Genomic DNA, 20,241 nt, shown 5'->3' on the forward strand with positions numbered 1-20,241 from the left:
GAAAGAAAAAGTCCATTGTTAAAATTTACATTTTATGGTTTGAATTGAAATTCCAAGAACTCTGTTGTAAACAGGATCAACAGAAGGAGAAAGAAAAATAAAGGCAGCATAGAAAAGGTTACAGGAAAAAAGAGAAGCAGCAGTCATGCTCAAAAATATATATACCTTAATCCCTTTTTGGGTAGTGTATTTCTGTCAAGCTGCATGCTGTTAAAACAAAAACAAAAAATCCCTAAGGACATACAGCAAACAGGACTGTTCAGAATCACAAATTTTAAAGCTCTAGGTTTGTGTGAATAACAGAAGGTCATTTAACGCCTTTTAATATAACTTTCATGATAAATGCTTTACTCATTGGAAGGAACAATAGGACATGGACTGCTGCACATTCATTTTTCATCTAGACATGCTCTGGGCTGGGTCAATAGTAATTTGGAGACTGTCCAAGTCAGAAAGATGTGCTTCTTTACTATTTCTAACCTTTCTACAGCTTTGCTCTGCAATCTGTGTGAGAATCATATGGTCACAGTGTGAATCTTTATTTTTCACAGTTGCTTATGATAAGGCAATATATTTCCAGAAGAAATGAAGTCTGTGGCACCTGCTAAGAGGCACCATGGCCTTGCCAGAAGCCAAATGAGAGCTCTGCATGTAGAAATATGTCCTGAAGATTCAGAAACTTGGCTTTTGTTGTTGAGGGGCTCACACAGTAAGGTGATGGTGGGGACAGTGAAAAGTGGCACCAGAGCGATGTTCTATTTTCCTGCACACAAAGTGTCAGAGTGGCTGAATACCCAAAACACATGCATGGAGTTTTCCTCATTTAAACCCCATCACTGGAAGAGCACCCACTAGCCCTCCTTCCAAGTGCCATTTCAGCATTTCATCATAAAGTCTTGGTCTCTGGTCGGTGTGGTTTGAACTAGTTATCATCACGTAAGTACTGCAAAGTTCTCTCCCTTTAGAACATAGCTTAGTGTCATCACATGGATCAAATAGCAAAATGGCTTCTGAAAGCTTCTGTATTACATATCATAATCACACCTCTGAGAGCAGCAGTAACTTAGGACCCTTGCTACCCAAGAAACACCCTTATTAAAGGCGTTTCCTGTTGAGCTGTGGGTGATGGGAGTCCTACTCTTATGTATCCTTGATCCTAGCAGATAAAGGCAGTGAAAACACTGCTGGCATGGACAATGCATTACTATCAGGGGTTGGGCAAATGGAAGCAAACTACTTTTACCACCAGTAAATTTTAGAGACAATTTTTCTAGTTAAATAAAGGGCCTGGTTCTGCATTTGGAGAAAGCAAATGGAAAGAGAAAATCATCGGTATTTCAGCACAGGCCCAGTTATCATGATCCATGTGGAGTAATCCCATGGCCCATGTCAGACAGAGGACTGTATTTTCAGCATTTTGCTCCCAACATAACTAACAGGACCTAGAATGGCTGGCAAAAAGAAAACATAAATTTGAATGAATTATTTACTTTTTTTTTTTTCTTCACATAATAAAATGCAGCCTTGATGTTCCTTGATTCACCTTTATGCACCTCTAAATTTCAAGATGAATAAACATGATCAAAACACCAGTTTCTTATGCAAATACTTAAAAGTGCAAATGAACAATGTATTTTCCAATATTACTTTGACTTGGAGATATATTTATTTAAAAGTAATCTATAGCACATTATCTAAAAATAATGGAGTCAGTTCTCCTTTAATCCAACCTGCAAGCCAAAAGGTATGCCAGTCATATAAGTAGGTTAAGAGTGACCATAAGATTTTCCAAAAATCTTTTGAATTCAGATGATCAAATGAAATAGAGATGAATATTCCTCAACATAATCATGGAATTATTGCAACTGCATTAAAGTAAGTGTAGTAAAAGCTCATTGTGTGTTTTTAAAATAATAATGCTTACAAAGATGCTCCTAGATTATAGATAATTATATGAAACCATTAAGCAAAGTTTCATGTAACTATTACTTCAGACCAATAACTGCCCTTATCTTTTTAATATCTGAAATCATTCATCCACCAAAACCTGGGTTCATTGCTTCCACAGAAACTGGACTTTTGGTAAATAGAACTTAATTTACCTCACATCTCTGGAGTTGATAATGATAATAAAGACAGTCCTTTCCTGAAAGAAGCAATGCATACATGGACAAAGAGCAATATAAAGTGAGGATGAGAATATAATAATATTCCTGATATTTTCCTTCGCTATGTAAAGTGGAAAAAGCAATCTTGCAAAAAGATGAAGACATAGGCTGAAGTTATCAAGCCCACTGCATCTCATTCTCTTTTGTTTATTTTACACTGCTGAAACTGAGTATAACTTTTATGAGGGAAATTACAGGAAGCCTTACATTCCCCATTTTCCTACCTGCCCTTGGTGATGAGGTTATCTTGGGAAAGAGCCATAATAGTATATCCTTGAGCTACATATAACTCTTTCAGAGCTGCTAAGGAATAAAACAAATTATTGCAAGCTAAGAAACAGATAGGGAGCTCCATGACAGGCTGGGCCAAGCTGATATGGGTCTTACAAATTAGTTTCTACAAGGGCTAGGCATATAAGAAAATCTGATACGTGACACACTGTTTCACACCTTACAACCACAACTATAAATTATGATAATTTCAAATAATTGAAAGTTTTGAAGGGCTTAAGTGGATTTCAATGCACTTTCCTAGCACTCAAAACTACACATTCTTTTAAAGCAAACTAGAGAAAGCCAGTCATGTAAGTAAAAACCACTTCCACTCTGCTAATCTTAAAATGCAGCTATTACTGCTGATCAGACCATTGTTTATTTCTATATTGCTGCATTTTTATGCCTTCCTTGCTGTGTCCTTCAGATTAAGCAGAAGAAAGTTACAAATTGGCAATGCTCAACAGCAATTAAGGGTTTGAAAGAATTACTGGTGATGTGCCCACTTGGAAAATTTTACAACTAAAGCAGTAATGTTTTCAATTAATCCCAGAAGATGGTTTTATTTTAGAGTATAAGTACCTGCATGATCATTTTAATCCCTCTGAATTGCTGTAAGGTACAAGTGTCCTCCCATATAGGGAGCTACACTGCTACAACAGTAGAATTAGACTTTTCTGAATACTGCTAGTGCAAAACCATCAAAAGGCCTAAGAGAGGTGCAAAATAATTTCCTTCTGAAAAAAAAATATTTTGCTTGCTTTTACGGAGTCTATTTTCTGGTTGCTGCAATGCAACAGAATCTCATTGAATGACACAGAATTTGGGTAGAGTGAGCTCTGACACTGCACTCCAGGAGCTGTCAGGGAGCTCTGCGTTGGTGCCGTACCATCACTCAGTGGGCAGCCTGAAAACTGTGGGCAAAGTCTGAGCATCCCTGGAGGGACAGGGGGTAAAAATAGCAGAGACCTTGCAGATTTGCTGTCTCCATGAAAGGTGACTCTTCTTTTGGAGGCAGTCAAAGGCTATTTTCTTTCAAAGAAAATGTAGATGTACTCTGAGATTTTGTCCTCATTTTCTGTGTTCCTTCCAGCTGTTCCTTCCTAAAACTTGATGTCCCAAAGTATCAAGTATAATGGGATATCTACTTTCTAAAACTTATATACAACATTTTCATTTTCAAAATGCTTTGTCCCAGCAGGGCACTACAACTCTGTACACAGGTACTGCAAGATAGCCTCACTATTTTCCATTTTGTACCTATGCAAATATATCCTGCCCTGTATATCCCTTCAGACTAATCAGCCTTTGGTCACTCACCTTCAGGAACTCTTTACCAACTAGCACTTTTCCCCCCATTTGCTTATGAGAGTGTTATTAGGAATAGCACTTAAAGTTTTAGTGAATTCAGGATTTTTATTGCATTTACTATTTTTCTGCCATTCAGAGAGCATATTTTCCTGCAAATGAATTAAATTAGCCTTTATTATTTAAAAGGCTGTTAATGACTAATCTCATGTTATTTGTTACTTAAACTATTTGTTTAATGTCTTCTGTATTTTTCCAGGCAAACTGGCCTTCCCATAATGTCCTTGCTCTCCATCCCTGCTCTCCTCCTCACTCTTTCCTCAGCAGACAGCCTTTGAAAACTTTTCTCCAATTCTAATGACTTCAGGGTCTCAGGCTCTGCCTGAAGCAGGGAAATGAAAAGTTCATCAGGAGCAGGGAAATGAAAAGTTCATCAGGACCAGTAAACCGAAGATAACTTCAACCTTTTCATTTCCTCTTAGTATGCTTTCCATTACTGATACTTATCCACCAAATTACAGCTAACGCCTCAATGAAATAAATTTGAATTTTTTATATCATCTATCATTAGCTCTCTCCTCTCTTTCAGTATTTTCCTGCATTTTCTTTGCACAGACTTTATGTTGCTTGCTATTTGTACCTCATGGTGCACTTTGGGCTTACTGATTTTGTCCCTACATTATATTAGTACATCTGATTGTAAGGACTGCCGATTCAGCCTTTTGCAAGCTCTAGGGTGACTGAAGAAAAAGAAAAAACCTCCTTGCAGATAATTTTTTATGCTCTGCCATGCTATAATTGGTATAATAAAAGGCATTTCAAATATGAGATTACAAAGAAAAATGGACATAATGTGCTGCCAAGCATATCTGTCTCCAATGTTGCAAATCAATGTTTTTGTTGTGAAAAAATACTTTGCTACAAGTGAGTTTTCATGTATAAAAGAGTTTAGAAACTCAGCACTTGTATCAAACCTTTTAGAAAAATTGAACTGCAAAACCCCTGTTGGGGCTATAATTTAAGAAATGACACCATTTACTCTAGGTACATATATTTGTTTTGAGGCCAGATCAACATGAACAATGGCTCTCACTGGACTCAATCATAATATCCCCATGTGGACTAATCTGAAACTTAAAAGTATTGCCAACCATAAAGTATTTGGAACCACTGAAATTAAGTCACTGAACAAATACATAAAGTATTAGCAGTGGAGGTTGCTCAGAAACTTCTGCCAAGCCATTAATTTTTGAAACGTGATTTTTAAAATCCTGTGTATCAATATAATTTTTGGCATGAATTCATACTGGTCCACATCATTCTAGTGACCTCATCATCCATATATGTGGCAGTGAAGGATTTTGTAAGCTTAGTATTAATAACTGACCTTTTAATATTGTCACATTCAGTTCATAGTACACAAATTTAAATACCTATTTAAAAATTAAAGGCAAAGTGCAAACTACAAATTGCTCGTGTATCAGTGTATTTATAACTACTATATTGTTAACAATACTATATGTTGTTAGTGTACATTACATTGATACATATATATGTTTTATAAGTATTAAAATACTATATTAGTATATAATTGTAATATAATTTGTATATTAGTAAGAGGTGTGATTTTTAGCTGATATAGTAGTACTTATGAATGCAACATAAGAAAATGAATTCTATGAAAAGTTTCCATCTAGATTTCTCTAAGGTTTTGTTTATGAGGTTTTTTAAAATGCTGGCTTACTGAAAGTGAATTCCTTCTATGCAAAGGATGGGTATTGAACAATCTCTGAGTTTATATAATAAAGGGCAAAAAAACTCTACGTTGTATGTTAAAGGTCTTTTCTTCTTAAAATGTTTGGAATGTTAAAAAACTAATTAAGTTTAAAATATTTTTGATTGATTCAGTAAAATTTTGTTTTTTGAATCAAAGGCTAATGAAATATTTAATATTGATTTTACAGTCCCCATGTGAGATAAGAGTTTCACTGTCAAATCCTGAAAATTTTCAGGGGAAACGGAAGTTACTTAGTTCCTAGAAAATTTGATTTCTTTTCTCTCCTTCCAAAGCCAGATAAGTGTTTCAAAAAGAAAAAAAAAAAATAAAAAAAGGGAAAAAAAGAGAAAATATCAAAGAAGAAATCTTGGTTCAACTGTGCCAGACTGGTTGCACTTTTTATAATGTAATTTAAATGGTAAAATGTCTGCACATAAAAAAAATCTTTAATAGAGCAAACAGAAAAACATTTTCTTGCATTTCTCTGTCTGTTCTGGGCACTTGCCAGGACTGATCATATAACAAGAATCTCATCTTGTAAACTGCTTCCCTGCCAGTGAAGCTGCATTTCAGTAAGGATCTGTGTAATGATTACCATGTAAGAAGAAACTTGTCAAGACTGAGTATTTTAAGGCAAGACTGGTCAGCTGAAGACCAGGACACACCAGCTCTGCCTGTGCTTTCAGCTAATGGGAAGAGAAAAGCAGGGATCCCCCAGTTGGAGGTTTGCTTGCTTTGGAACTGCCAAATGCTGTGACAGCAGGTGGATCCTGCTGCAGGAATCATTATGTGCCTCTTGGCTGTTTACACTTGCCTTTAGTTAGACAATTTTCCCCCTTTTCTCTCACTGTCTCCAGAACAAGGGAACCCAAAAAAATTCTCAAGGTAGAAAAAGTGCTTGTAAAACCTTAAAAGGCAGTTGATTCCACATTATAATGCCTTTCAGCTCTCTTTTCTTCCTTCCTTTTATTACATAAAGGACAAAGCTGTTAATTAAACAGCGTCCCTTTAGCAAAAAAGGTGGAGGGTTTATTTTTTTGGCTCCTGTCCTTTTGCCTCTCACTTATTTTGTGGTCACTGTATCTATAGGCAAGCTCACCTTTCCGAAAGAGTAGATCTGACGCTTCCAGTCCTCATGAGCAGGCTCTGAACCTCCTGAGTGCTTGTTGTCAGTCCAGAGAGAGAGCCATGATGGCTAAGAGGGAGGTCAATAGACTCGGAACTGGTGTGAAGGCTAGTCATGGACTGGTAACTTGGTGTGTCCTTACTGCCCGCTGAAGAGCTGCTCAGGTTTGCAGCCCACACAAGAGCACCTGATGTGAAAGAGTGCACTGAGGCAGGACTGGAAGCCAGGGAGTGACTTAAGCTTACAACATCTGCATTTAAGTCCGAAGGTTTACTGAAGAGGGGGCTGCTGCTACCACTTTGCCCACCTGCACTGCCCATGCTGCCTGTGCCCGAGGATGGCGATTCCAGGCTGCCTTGCCGTGCCAATGTGGTACTAGGGCTGGGCATTGCCGATGTGGGTTTCACACCTTCAGTACTGGGTGCAGAGGCAGCTTTACCACTTGCCTTGGCACCAAACAACCTAAATGTAAAACAAATAGCTTTAGAGAAACTGACAGCCGCATTAAACATTCATGGCGCAACATCCTAAGAGCCAAACTACACATTTTTAATTACTGCTACGAAAATCACGCCTACCTAGTTGATCAATCACACCACAAATTTAAATTCACTTAACCATATCACAATAGTCATGGTTTGTTTCTTTAGTAACCGCTTACTCACTCCTATTCAGATGTGCTCTTTGCACAGACCCTCCCAGAGAGAGGTAAAATAATCACATTTTTGTCTTCCTAGTTCATAAACAGATTACACTTTCACCCAAATTCAGTAATTAAGCATTCCCAAGTCATTAGCTTTTAAACTCCTCACCTCTCAAATCTGCTTAAATGATTGCAACAAACACTTGCAAAATCCTAATTCCTTCATAGTTTAATAAACATCTAAGTATTTGTGCAAAATTCCCCTCTTGTTGTTTTTTTTTGCACAGATGGTCATGCAGTCATCAGTCACGTAGTAACCACTCAGAATAAACTGCACCATGGCTAAATGGGCTCAGTTTGTCTCCAAGGGCAGGAATGATAAAATTGTATGTCACATAATATCTTCCAGCAATTCTAGATATGAAAATTCTATAGTGATGATGAAAAAATAGACTTCAAGTCCTCTAAAATTTGAATTAAAAGGTCATGCAATGTTTTAATGTATTTCTGGAAATATTTTAAGCTGAAGTTAATGTACAGCTTCTAAATTAAAGGTAAAAAAATGCAAAAGTTATCATGATGTAAAGTAAGCATGTCTAGCAAGATAAGAACCCGTTTTACATTTTACCAAGCCCACAAAACTAAGCTGCAGCTCCCCAGCTGTCTGGAGATGATGTTTTGGTAAATAGGCACAAGAGGGCACTATTGGCTTCTTCTCCAGCAGTGAAAGTGCTCCATCCCAATTCATGGAGCACTCACCCAGATTTATACTTCCAGAAATGTCACAATAGAGCATTTACAATTGAAATTTAGCCTTGCCAATGCTTGTGTCAAAAAATGGAACGAAGCTGCTAAGATAATGAAGTGTTTGTAGCTGGAGCTGCCAACAATGGGAAAGTAAATCTAACTCTGTAATTTATAAAGAGCTCTTCAGTTCTCCATCCAGAATGTGGCAATGCCTGTTCCATTAAGAGAATGTGCCTGAACATAGGGTCCTTCTTCCCTTTGGGAGTTTACTGCAGTATTGACAAGAAACTGCACATGTGGCTGAACTTAGAATCATGGAACATCTTGTGTAGGAAGGGGCCCATAAGGATCAGTGATTCCACCTTCTAAGCTTCAAACTGTGGTTATGGGGATGTACCTAAAATGCTTAAACCTCAGGCAGCAGCCATTTCAGGTCTTAGGAGGTCTTCAAATCTCAAAGAAATCATTGTGTTGCATGAAAAAAATACTGCCCTTTTATTTTCCTGTACTTGACTTGTTTGTGGCAAAATATTCCCTGAAAAGACTTTTTGCACAGTACTTCAACATACTGAAAATCCCTGCTTTAGATATTGCAACTTCAGAGAATCACAGAAATGCACTAACCTTCGAAATGTGGGGGAAGCAATATCTGGGTATTTGGAACCTGGCTGTCTAAGTCCTGGTGTGCCAGAGGCGCTTGCCGAAGTCGGGCTGGATTTAGGGGAGCTGGACAGCGAGACGCTTTCAGAATCGGACACGGCCACTTTCTCTTTTTCCTTGTCTGTCTGGTTGATGGTGACAGGGCTGGACCTCCCGGACCCGATCTTGCTCGGCTCTCGCAGTTTGGTGGCAGCAGCACCCGCAGACTTGCTGCTCACGTTGGAGTCGATGCTGCTGGTGCTGGAGCGGTGGCCGCCGCGGCCGGGGATCCCGCTGCCGCTGGATTTCGAGGGGCGAGGCAGACTCCGGTACTGCAGAGTTGTCTTTGAGCTCACATGCAGGACGCCGTCGTCCTGGTTTTGGGAACCGTCTAAGCTCGTCTTCCTCCCTGCGTTGGATTTCCCACTGATGGCTGAGGATTTTGGCATTTTTCCCAGCGTTGCTGACCCGCTTGTGATCGTAGCTCCACTTGTGGTGATTATGGTAGAAGATCCCAACCCAGACTTCTTGAATCCAAATGACCCTGTAGCAGTTGATCTGCCAATGCCAGAGGGAGGCTTTTTCCCTTCATCACCACTGCTCTTCCCTGCATCTGATGGAGATCTCTGTATGGAGGCTCCTTTCAGTGGAGTTTTCACTTTTTCTGAAGCTTTTGCATCATCAGTTTTTCCTAAGTAAAAGAATATTTTAAAAGGTCACTTTGTGTTTAAGCTGCAATGTCTAAATATCTAATTTCAACACTGTATGATTATACTTTCAAAATGAAAAAATACACAAATAGAATTCCCTTAAGGAAACAGACCAGTTTGGTCTTTAGTCTCCCATCAGCTATCTGTAGGACACATAACAGATAAGCTTTAAGTATTAAAAGCTTGAAATTCCCATGAGAACTTCCACTTTCATAGATAGGTGGAAAATGTAGTTGTAGAAAATTATCTTGAATGAACCATAAGGAATCTTGACTGATTTTTTTTTCTGTTAACAGTATTTCTATATGAAAGAAATACTACTTGAAAATAAAACATTACATGCAATAAACATCTCCTGAAGTATGACATCAATGATGTGTGTAGAAATTAGTGGTACTTATAGAGTTCTTTAGTTTTCACTGATTACATCTTTTTAGCATATGACTAAGCTTGTTCTGGTTAGTTACACAAAATTATCAGGGAGCGATTATGTTATGGAATGAATCATCTTGATCTGTAACAATATCAATTACACAAGTTAATTAGTCTTTGTTGTATCCTTGATGGCTTCTCAAGATTTTTGACTTTTTTGTGAGGTTTTCTTCAGTCCTGTCTAGGCTTGTGACTATATAACATATATTTATATTTTCTTCCATATTTCCTAAAACTTTGCTGTTACATGCAGGAAGGTCAAAGTAAGATGTTCTGCTATACCAGAAAGTATCCTTTTCCTGTTTTACAAATAGATAAAAATTGCCATTTCAGTTCTAATTTATCTCTAAGCATCTACTGTATACCACTAACAACTCCTAAAACATACCAAAGTTTTTAATTTACTCTTGAAGTAATTATGGAAGCTTTGGAGGTGGATGACCTAATTTCTCTTAAGAAACTAAAATGTAATAAAGAGTGACACCTGCAAAGCAGAACTAATTCCACTCATGTTTTTATCCAGCTCACACTTTATGCTACACAAACAGATGCACACACCATGATACAGATCAGACTCTGACCCAGCAAACTTACAGCTCATTAGTAGCCAAGGCCTCAGTTCTGTGTTGCACAGTGGCTGCCTGATCACCTTGAGCAAAACAGATCTGGAAAGCTTAGCTTGGTGTTCAGCAAACCTTTAAGTATCTCCATTTTTAATTGCTACTAGAGGGATAAAAGTTCTGTATCCATATGATCACCATGGCAGTGCTCCTCAGGGATCTCTCAGACCAGAGACTGATCAATCTCTAGCAGTTCCAAATTGCAAAGAAACAAAAGGGGTTCACAAAGAGCAGGAACTTATTCTGAGGAGATCTTTGTTAGTTGCTCTTCTTACCACTAGGGGTTGAAGCATGCACTGTTGTCTCAGGACATGAAAAAGCACCAGAAAATGTTCTACTGAGAATACACATTTCCTTAGTAAAATGATGGATTAGGATTAGATGCTTTTAATAATTATCTCTTTCATCAGCTTTGTATTTTTGCTTCAAAAGTAGATTGCAGAAGTGGTTGCTACTTCTGAGAGGCTTTCCAAAATTAGGTAGGAGGGCATTTAGCACTGAAATGTGTAAAAAGACTTTTTGTTTTACAATTTTTTATCACTTAACAGTGATAAAAAGAGCACTCATAGTTGTAGAATGTGATAATTCAGCTTTAGTTCAGAAAAAACTAAAAATATCATTTGGAGTCCCCTCCCTTGAATATTAAATCTTTTTGATTCAGCTTCTAATATGTGGCCATTTCTATCCATATGTTGAATTATCAAAAGTAAGTTTTTCTAGAGAATAAGGATAAGGCACTGATGAGTCCAAAAATACTTCTAAGAATTAATAGGCATTGACATACACAGATGACAGCACAACAAAATGCAATCACAGTTTTGTTATGTAGGCACCTATGTATACTTAATAAATTATTATTATGCATGTAGCAAACCAACAGAAATGAAAATGTTATTTTAATATTAAAATCTGAGCTTTCAGTCATTTATGAGAGTAGCAAACAATGCATATAGTATGTATACATCTATAACATCCATCAGTTATTTTAAGACCACTGTAATGTGAACGACAGAAGTTTCCTACCTGGGGTCTTGAGTGCACTTGTTCCTGCTTTGTGCCTGGACTGAGTTGTTCCCACTTGTGCAGTCATGCCTCTCCTCCAAGATCCGGTCTGTGACACAGAGAGAGATGTTTTCTGTCCCCCCTTCTCCGACTCTTCAGACAGCCCCGAGGGAAGGCCTTTCCACTTGCCACTGCTGTCTACACTGCTGTCAAAGTCTTCCTCTGGCTTCTTCAGCTCTTCAGTGCTTCCCCAAGTTTCACTGTCTGTAACTGAGCGCTTCTCTGAGTCTGTCTTCAGCTACAAGAGATTTGTGTGAGAAATGGTCAGTCCCAGCATCTCTGTTATTTGCTGATTTCTTAAATTATAGCAGAGGAGGAGAATTTGACCTATTTGCAGCAAGGGACACAGAAACTTCTAAAACACTAGTATACTGATTCCAAAAGTTTAAAAACATACAAAATATAGCCATTTGGGGATGACATTTCTCTTTCATTTATTTGCAAAAGACTTAACCCCTTTCCTTTATAGAGATAAACTATAATACAGTGAAAGTAATTCACTCTAATTATCAGTGGTGATACCCTATTGTTCCTCAATTAAATCTAAATTTCAGAAGTGAATCACTGTGCTGAGAGATTTAACTAAAAGCTTGGGTGAGCAAATTCCTGAATACACTACTAAAATCACCTCAGCCTGGCTTCTTGCCTTTTCCTACCCAAGACTTCCAATGACTGGATTAGGAATATTTCTCCAGCAGAACAAAGTATGTTGTGCCACCAGTGACCAAGGATAGCATCTTCCCCAAAAATACTTGTACTACAGCTGATGGCTTTTCTACTGGCCTGTCTCCATAGAAATGAATTCTGTCCAACAAGAAACTCTCTCTAGCTATATCAGCTAACAGAGCAAAAAAGAGGCTTATGCCAGCACTACTCATCCGTGGTGTGAAGGCAACCATCTGGGCTCCTGCTCCCTCTGAAACTCAGACCCACTTGGAGGATACACCAGTGAGAACCTAAATCCCCTGTGGCATCTGCTTTCCCTGAGGCATGCTGATAAGGGAGTGCTGAAGAGCAGCCCAACAAGACAATGTAGAAGCTGTGAAAGTGGCTTAAATAGAAACAGAGACTGACCCTACCCCTGTGTCTGACAAGACCGGTGTTCTTTGTGCTGACAGGCTGTTCAGTGCAACTCTTCCTTCTGTGTTTTTCTGCAGCCTCCTGACCTCAGTCTGAAGCCTTACTTGCACATCACCCTCTCACCACTCCTGCTTGCCTCTGCCCCTCGTTAACAGCAAAAATATGGTGCTGCTCTCAGGTATCACCAGCCTAAGAGGGGCTGCAAAATGGAACTCACTGAGGGACTGGCTATTTATTATCCTGGGCTGTCACAGCTCCTTCACCACAGAGACCCCTCTGTGGCTGTGTCCCAGGCACTGCTGCCATAGGGAGGATTAATACTGATTACATGACAGACAGAATAATCAGTTTCTGTTTACATATTTGTCAGCTGAGATGTACAAAAGGCAAAAGCTCTCTACATTTCCATAATTACGTACTTTGGATGCGCTAGCACAGGCTATGGGTAAGAATTGACGAGAAAAAAGCCCAAGCAAATATCTACAAAAATATTGCAGGGTTCTTCAAAAGCAAGTTGGCATTGAAGTTACTGCTACAACATGTGTAACAGGTAACAACATGCTTATAGATATTTTATCATAAATGAATGACTGTAAATGTAGAGTCATACATTTTTAAAGCAAACTGCTTAATTAAAAAAAAAAAGAGTAGTACAATACTTTCTAAAAGCCTCTCTTCACCATTATAATTTGTGTAATAAGAAAACAACAACAAAATATGCAATTTCTGTCTCAGTCTATAGCCAGCCTTTACTGCTCCAGTCACTTAAAAAGATTGAGAAAGAGATCTCTGTGTTGCAGTATATCTAAGACCTGAAAAAATCTGTCAAAATGAGTATTCTGTTCATGTCAGCTTCTGATTGAGATTGCCACCTAGACTGGAATACAGTGAGTTCTGCTTAATGTGCCTGGTAAAGGCATACCTGATAAACGTATTTTCCTAGTTTTCATAATATAAGCAAACTGGAATGAAACTAAAATTTGAACATGCACTGCATCTTTGTCTATCGCTGAACAATCTGCAAATAAAACAGAGGCTTATCATAGAGTAGCTAGAACATGATATTACCCAAATGAAAAAAAAAAAAACAAAACCACGGAGTTAAAAAGTCAGCCTGAGATTTCCCAATCCGGATGACTATGCAGTGGAACAAGCAAACCAGAACTAGCTGGCCATCACTGTTGATGTGAAAGGGAAGAGGTTGATCTCCAGCTAAAAACCATGGAAGTCCCTGATGGAGTGGGAAAGGCAATGGTAAGGGCTGAAGAATGGGGCCCTGAACACAAACCTCCGCCCTTTTCCTCTGCAAACAAAACACACCTGCCTCGCTTCAGGATGGTAGGTTGCAGGAGCTATCTGGAGTCATTTGAGTGACTACCTGAATACAGCATTGGTCTGGTATCTGTCCTGTTGGAGATTAAAGTAATTTTCATTCCAAAAGTAACTATATTTCCCTATTGTCTGGGGGAAATAACAAATATGTGTTTTTCTCCTGCTCACAGTCTGCTGAAATCTACACTGACAAAACAGACCTCTGAATTGCAGACACTGGCTGCCTGCAGGAGTCCAAATGGAATCAGAAGTGTCAGTCTTGTGTCCTGCGTCCTTGACATCAAATCACTGGAGGCAGCCACTCTTCCTCTGTGCTGAGTGCTCAAAGTTCCCTACTAGTGAACAGGAGATGACATGGCAGAGAATACTTTCCTATTGAGACAAACTTTTCTGGTTTTATTTCTTTTTTGGAGGGAACCAAGTCCTGCAAGGATTCTGTATTGACTTCTCTGTTACTCGCCATTTTGAGGGGAGCTGGGAAGAAATGCTTGAATACCTGCCACAAGAGCTTTACATACACAGACACACACATATATGTATGATGTATATAGTTTGTGTCTGTATGGTATTAAGAACTCTATTTTGACACAATGCATTGTCACCTTGCATTGACACTTTCATCCCTGGATCTCAGTGGGGAGAAAACAATCTCTGCCATTTAAAAGGACAGTACAGCCCATAAATTTCTTCCCTAATGTGTTTCAGCTCATAAAAAGCAAAAAATATATTATTTTTTATTGTGTTATCTGTTGGAAGAGATGTTCCAAATAAGCAGAAGTGAGTAGAAATCCATGATCACAGATCCAATCATACTGTGTTTGCTTTGTGTTAGGGTGCAGCAGGGGCTGGGACCTGGGCTGCTCCCCCAGGGTGGGCAGAGCTGGGTCTCACCAGCCAGCACCTTCAGCAGTGACACAAATCCTGGGAGCAGGGAATTTGGAATGTCAGCTCACAGCCCAAGGCTGGGTCAATGGAGTCTATGGCTTCTTGCATCCAGGTGTAAGAGAGGATTTTGTAAGATATGAATACCTCATTCATTTAGAGGCATTGATACCAAACTTTTTCTATCCTCTATAGGGATATTGCAACAAATGGCAACAAAGCTACTCACCTGGGCATGAGTGTTCTTCCTTGAAGAGGCTGTTATGTTGGAATAAGAACTGACAGATGAGGTGGTATTCAAATCATCTGTGCTGAGGTTGTCAAGAGTGTCACTGAGGCCACTGCTAACCGAGCTGCTGTCATCCCAGCTGCAGAGAAAAGAGCACATCTACTTTACATACTGTGTCTCAACATGCAGAAGGTATCTCAAAATCAATAGATGTGATTACTTATTTTTCAAGTGATTTACCAGAAACTTTTCAGTAATATTTCCTAAGTTCAATGAATATGGTTCTTCAGACTTTTGAATTAATTATTCACTTGCAGTCAAGTGGTTGCTTGTTCAACTAATGAAAGATGCAGGTGTCCTTAAAAAATTACCATCAGATCTAAGTGTAAGCCATTAAAAGAGTTCGTTTCATGCTTCATTGCAATCACATTCATTACATCGGCAGGGAAATCCATTAAGCTTACCAGATATTGCCAGTCTCAAAAATTATTAATATCTTAGAGAAGACCTGATGAATTGCCAGGCTACATAAAAATAAAAGGAGTATCTTTTCTGCAGACTAATCCACTGTCAGCAAGAAGCCAGTATTTTCAAAAGTTTTATTTTCTTGTCTTCAGTATCTGTCTAGCTGGTGCAATGTCATCAAAATAGGAATCCCTGAGAATACAGTCAAAGGAGTTGACAGAGAATACATTATACATCTCTGAAGAAACAGTCTGTCAATTGTTTTGCTTTAGGAGATTGAGACAAAGGATGCAAATGAGAGAAAGGCTTCTCTTACAGAAATGTCATTACCAACTCTAACAAAAGCCTTGCTTTTGCACGAAAGGGAGGTTGAGCTGTATTTCTCAGACTTTTCTCTACAAAATTGCCTCTTTATGGCATTAAATTTTGACTTTTATTTTATTGCCATATACAGTATTATACTGCCAGTATTTTGCAACATCTCCATCTTTTCATCTGGTTTTGGATTATTCACAGGCCAAAAGTTTGAAAAAAAATTCACCTTATCCCATTCAAAGGGATTCATCTCCTATAATTTTAGGTATATAAAAGTTAGGTATCTCATTTCATTTAAGTTACCTAGCTGTCCTCTCTAACCAGTATTAAAAGCAGCCTTGCTTTAAAAGTCTTAGGCTTGTGGGATAAACTCTACACTGAAGGTGCCTCTTTTTGTCTTTTCCTCTCTTAGAGAAGAGAGGGTTGATTAAGCCTCTTCTAGATATGTAACTTCTAGCAAGACAAAGCTAGGTGTTTACACATGCTGATAAAGTCCCAAACACAAGAAAGTGCATTTTATCCTTGTTTTGCTGTAGCCTGTTACGAATTTTAGAAAACAATATGTAATTCAATCCCCTAGTCAAATTAAAGCTCAGTACTATTGACACTAATAATTCAGAGCAAACAAGCAAAATATCTGTGAGTACTTATTTTAAATTTGGAGTTTTGAGAGACAGTAGCAGTGTGAGGGAACTGCATGGAACAAAATGTGTGCTGATGCTTTGGGAAGCTCAGTGCACTAGTCTTGTATCATAGCAACTGCAGCAAGCATTACCTTTCTTTTGCCAAAGGTAGAAAATCACATTGGTAAGTCAGCTCAGTGACAAGATAAACATATTTCAGAGGGCAAAAGTTTATTACAGTGCTGCACTTTCCACCACTGAGTACAATGACTACAAATAAATATGTCTTCTGCTACATTTCCAGGTGATAAACACATGAATGATTTAATAATGAAATTATAACGTCATACATAATAGGCTGTCCACATTCATCTAAGAACTATCTCTGAAGCACTAGTAATTTAGGCCTTCTGTGTTTTTCACTGTCTAATGTGATGCATAATTTCACTGATGATAAAAAGCCATTAATTAAACGCTGTGTACTACATGCGAATTTACCTTTAGAACAGCGTTAAGACTGAGAACCTTAAGGATGGATAAAAACATAAGCAATATAAATGTGATTAAGTTGCAGAAAAGATAGTATTGCCTCACTAAAAGCTGCTCTTTAAAAACCAGAAAAAATCATAAAACAAATCCAAAAGGATATATATTAGGTACTTCCAGAAGGAACATGAGCTTTTAACTTACGACATTCATGACAAATAATATTTGGCCATCCATTTTCTGAGTCTACCTAAGACCCTGGGGAAAAAATTTCATCCTTTTTCCCCATGTGCCTTTGTTATTATACTCTATTTTAATTTTTCATACTTCATTTTGTGCTCCTTTTTCTCTGTAAGAGAATTTACATTTTCTAAATTCTGGAACGGTTCAGCTGATTCACACAATATAACTATGTTCTCTACTGCTGAAGGTTTCAGGCAAATATTACTGTGATTGTGTTCTGTTTTATGGCTTCCCTGTGGTGTCCCACACTCATCACACCTCACTCACCAGTGGATTATTAGTGGGCTCAGGGAGCACTCAGGGCCATCTTGTAAGTTGTATAGAAGATCATTCTGAAACCTCTACTACTGACCTTTCAGAGTCATCACTGTATTTGCCTGGATTTTTTTTCCTCTTATGATAGGTGCTTGAGGTGTTTCATAGATTCAGGAGCTATCATACACCAAAATTTCTGACAATATTCAGTATGCCCACAAAAACCAGGAATATTGGAACCTGCTTTCTTTCTGGCATATTCTAAGGACTGTTACAGAAACTGATGCCCACTTGACACAACGTTTTATACCAGCCTTTTGAAAAGACACGGCAAAAACCGAAAACTACACCGGAACAGACCATATCAGATAACCTCTTGGCAATGAAAATTGTTGTTTTTACAACAATTTCAATGTATTAGCAAGAGTTTTTTTAACTGGCTCATGCAGCCAAATTTTTGTATTACAGTATTTACTGTTTCTTCTTTTATAAACTTCTTTCCCCAAATCTAGACAGTAGACCTGCTATCAGACAAAATAATGCTTTTGATAATGAAAATGCCTTGTTTATAATTTGGAAAAAAATTCTTGATGATTCATATTAAGGTATCCTTTAAACCAGTAAACTCATGACAAAAAATATCTGATAAGATTATTGTGCATCACTTTGAGACTCAAAACTCATTTGTGGGAGTCTGAAACAAACTCTAATTTTAGTTCTTGTTCCTCCTACCCTTCATCAAAACAATATTCATTTATACTTTAATATGCTGGCTGAGATTAATCTTTCATTTTTTATTTTAGTTTTTATTTATTTTTCTATTTTTCACACATTCTACAAAGACTGTAACGGGTCAGGTTAGCACTGCTGCTCATTAATGCATTACACCTCTTTGCTATTAAAAATCACATTTTAACTACTTATATTATTGACAGAATTTGCTTTGTTTTTCTTGGTGTCAGACTCAGGATGATTTCTTTAAACGAAAATGTCAGCAAATGGTGTTCACCTATATGGGAGACTGAAGCTAAGAGAAAAGTGCATTGTTTTGACAAGTTCTGGAAATTTTTCTTTAATAAACCCCTGGATCCCAAGAGGATCTTGAGAAGAACTTTGATATCCAGCAAGATAGCAAGACATAATCTTCTCATTAAGAATATGAATTTGGCTATTTCTAAGATAAATGTTCTTAAATCTGGATAATTCTGAAGTGTCTTCAAAATCACTGCTTGCATGTACCTGACAGATTTTTATTTTCATAACTCAGCTCATTCTGCTTTGTCTGGGGTCAAATCAGCAAACAGAGAACAAGCAAAGAGTCCAGTAGTCACTGCTCTCATGGTGAATGCATGTAACACCACAGTGTTTGATAACACAATCACATATTTTTTTCTCTATAAATGCTTAATTAATTTAATGCTTGTAAGAAGTCTGCTTCAGGGATGAATCTGGATTTTGCATTAAGGAAAGGTGCCTTCTGTCTTCATTCAAAGAAGTTAAAAGTTTTCTAACAGAAGGGACTATATGAAGAACGATTGAAGACCTTGGTGTACCAGACTCCCTGAAATCTGCAAGGTGACTGCTTTAGCCAACATTTTAAAATAAATCAGATGTCAATAAAGAGCTTCTAATTTATTTTAGTAGTTCACAGTCGACTTAAACAAAGATGCAATGCATGGAAATATGTGCTTTGAACCAACATTTTGCTGCAGAGATACATCAAAATTTAGGTTACTATCAAATCAAATTACATGTCAAAACCCAGCACCTCTTTCTCAGCCTTTCTATTGTTGTACCTCAGCTTTACATCTGTAAAACAGAGACAAATACACACACAAATGGTTTAATTGATGGCCACTGTGTTACAGCTTTCATCCAAAAACATACTTCATACCCTCTGACTTTGCTCAGACTCTTTGCAGTAACTTTGCCGGTATGCCTTCTGCTTAGATCTGTGTTTTCATTTCATGTATTAGTTATGCCAATAAGATAATTTTGCACTAGCTAAAGTTCATTCCCTAATTCTAGCTTGCACCTATCAAATCTGAGCAATTCTTGCCTGTTTTGATGCAAGACATTGTCACTAACTGGCAAAGTGGCTATGAATATTGCACACATTCCAGTTCTTCACAAATTGCTCCAAATTCTTCAAGCAACATTTCAACTCCTTGACCATATAAAATACTCCATGAAGCTGAGAAACCCTCAACTTGTTATCTACATAGTTGGTTAGTCTCCACTATCACTCTTTGTCTCACTTTCATTAGTGCGCGCTAATGCTGATAAGATCTCCTCATAATAATCCCCTCATTGACCTCCCTACCACATAATGTTCTGGAAATAGCAAGGTGTCTGAAGGCAAAACACTGTGCTTAACATCAGTATGTAGAGCTGAACAAAGATTAGAAATACATCCCAGCAAGTACCCTCAAATGGAAAGATAAATTCCACTCAGCTATGCACATGAAACTTTTTAATTTGCTTTCCACAGTATCTGGGATTTTTTTTTGGAGTTCACACACTGAAGTACATGAACAAAATGAGGAATATTCTATACAAATTAAGACATTATTTTATACATCAGGCAGGCAAGCAATAGAGCTTTAGGGCAAAGATGCAATTTGACTTTTGCCTACATAATGACGACCCGCTGAGAATATGCAATGCATTTTTCTAGATTTTTGCATGATGCCTGAAAGTAAAAATGCACTGGATTAGGAGAGCAATGAATTATGAAGGTATGTGATGAGAGGAAGTAGTATCAACAATCTGTATTAGTTCTATGGATACCTAAAATAGTCTACTTTCAAAGTACTTGTTTCAGAA

General features: G+C 37.9%; 1 protein-coding gene across 7 annotated transcripts in view; it reads right to left on the reverse strand.

Annotated features, from left to right (window-relative positions):
* The window catches only part of NAV3 (neuron navigator 3), a 509,240-nt gene that overhangs the window by 51,936 nt on the left and 437,063 nt on the right, over positions 1–20,241 (reverse strand). For all 7 annotated transcript variants that reach the window (XM_058021931.1, XM_058021927.1, XM_058021928.1 and 4 more), the window contains 4 exons: positions 15,029–15,167; positions 11,467–11,743; positions 8,667–9,372; positions 6,626–7,114 (listed from right to left, as the gene is read on the reverse strand). In XM_058021931.1, coding sequence (XP_057877914.1) covers positions 6,626–7,114; positions 8,667–9,372; positions 11,467–11,743; positions 15,029–15,167 — 1,611 coding nt within the window. The remainder of the gene's footprint in view (positions 1–6,625; positions 7,115–8,666; positions 9,373–11,466; positions 11,744–15,028; positions 15,168–20,241) is intronic.

The sequence above is a fragment of the Melospiza georgiana genome, chromosome 4 (genome assembly GCF_028018845.1).
Source record: "Melospiza georgiana isolate bMelGeo1 chromosome 4, bMelGeo1.pri, whole genome shotgun sequence".
Lineage (NCBI taxonomy): Eukaryota > Metazoa > Chordata > Aves > Passeriformes > Passerellidae > Melospiza > Melospiza georgiana.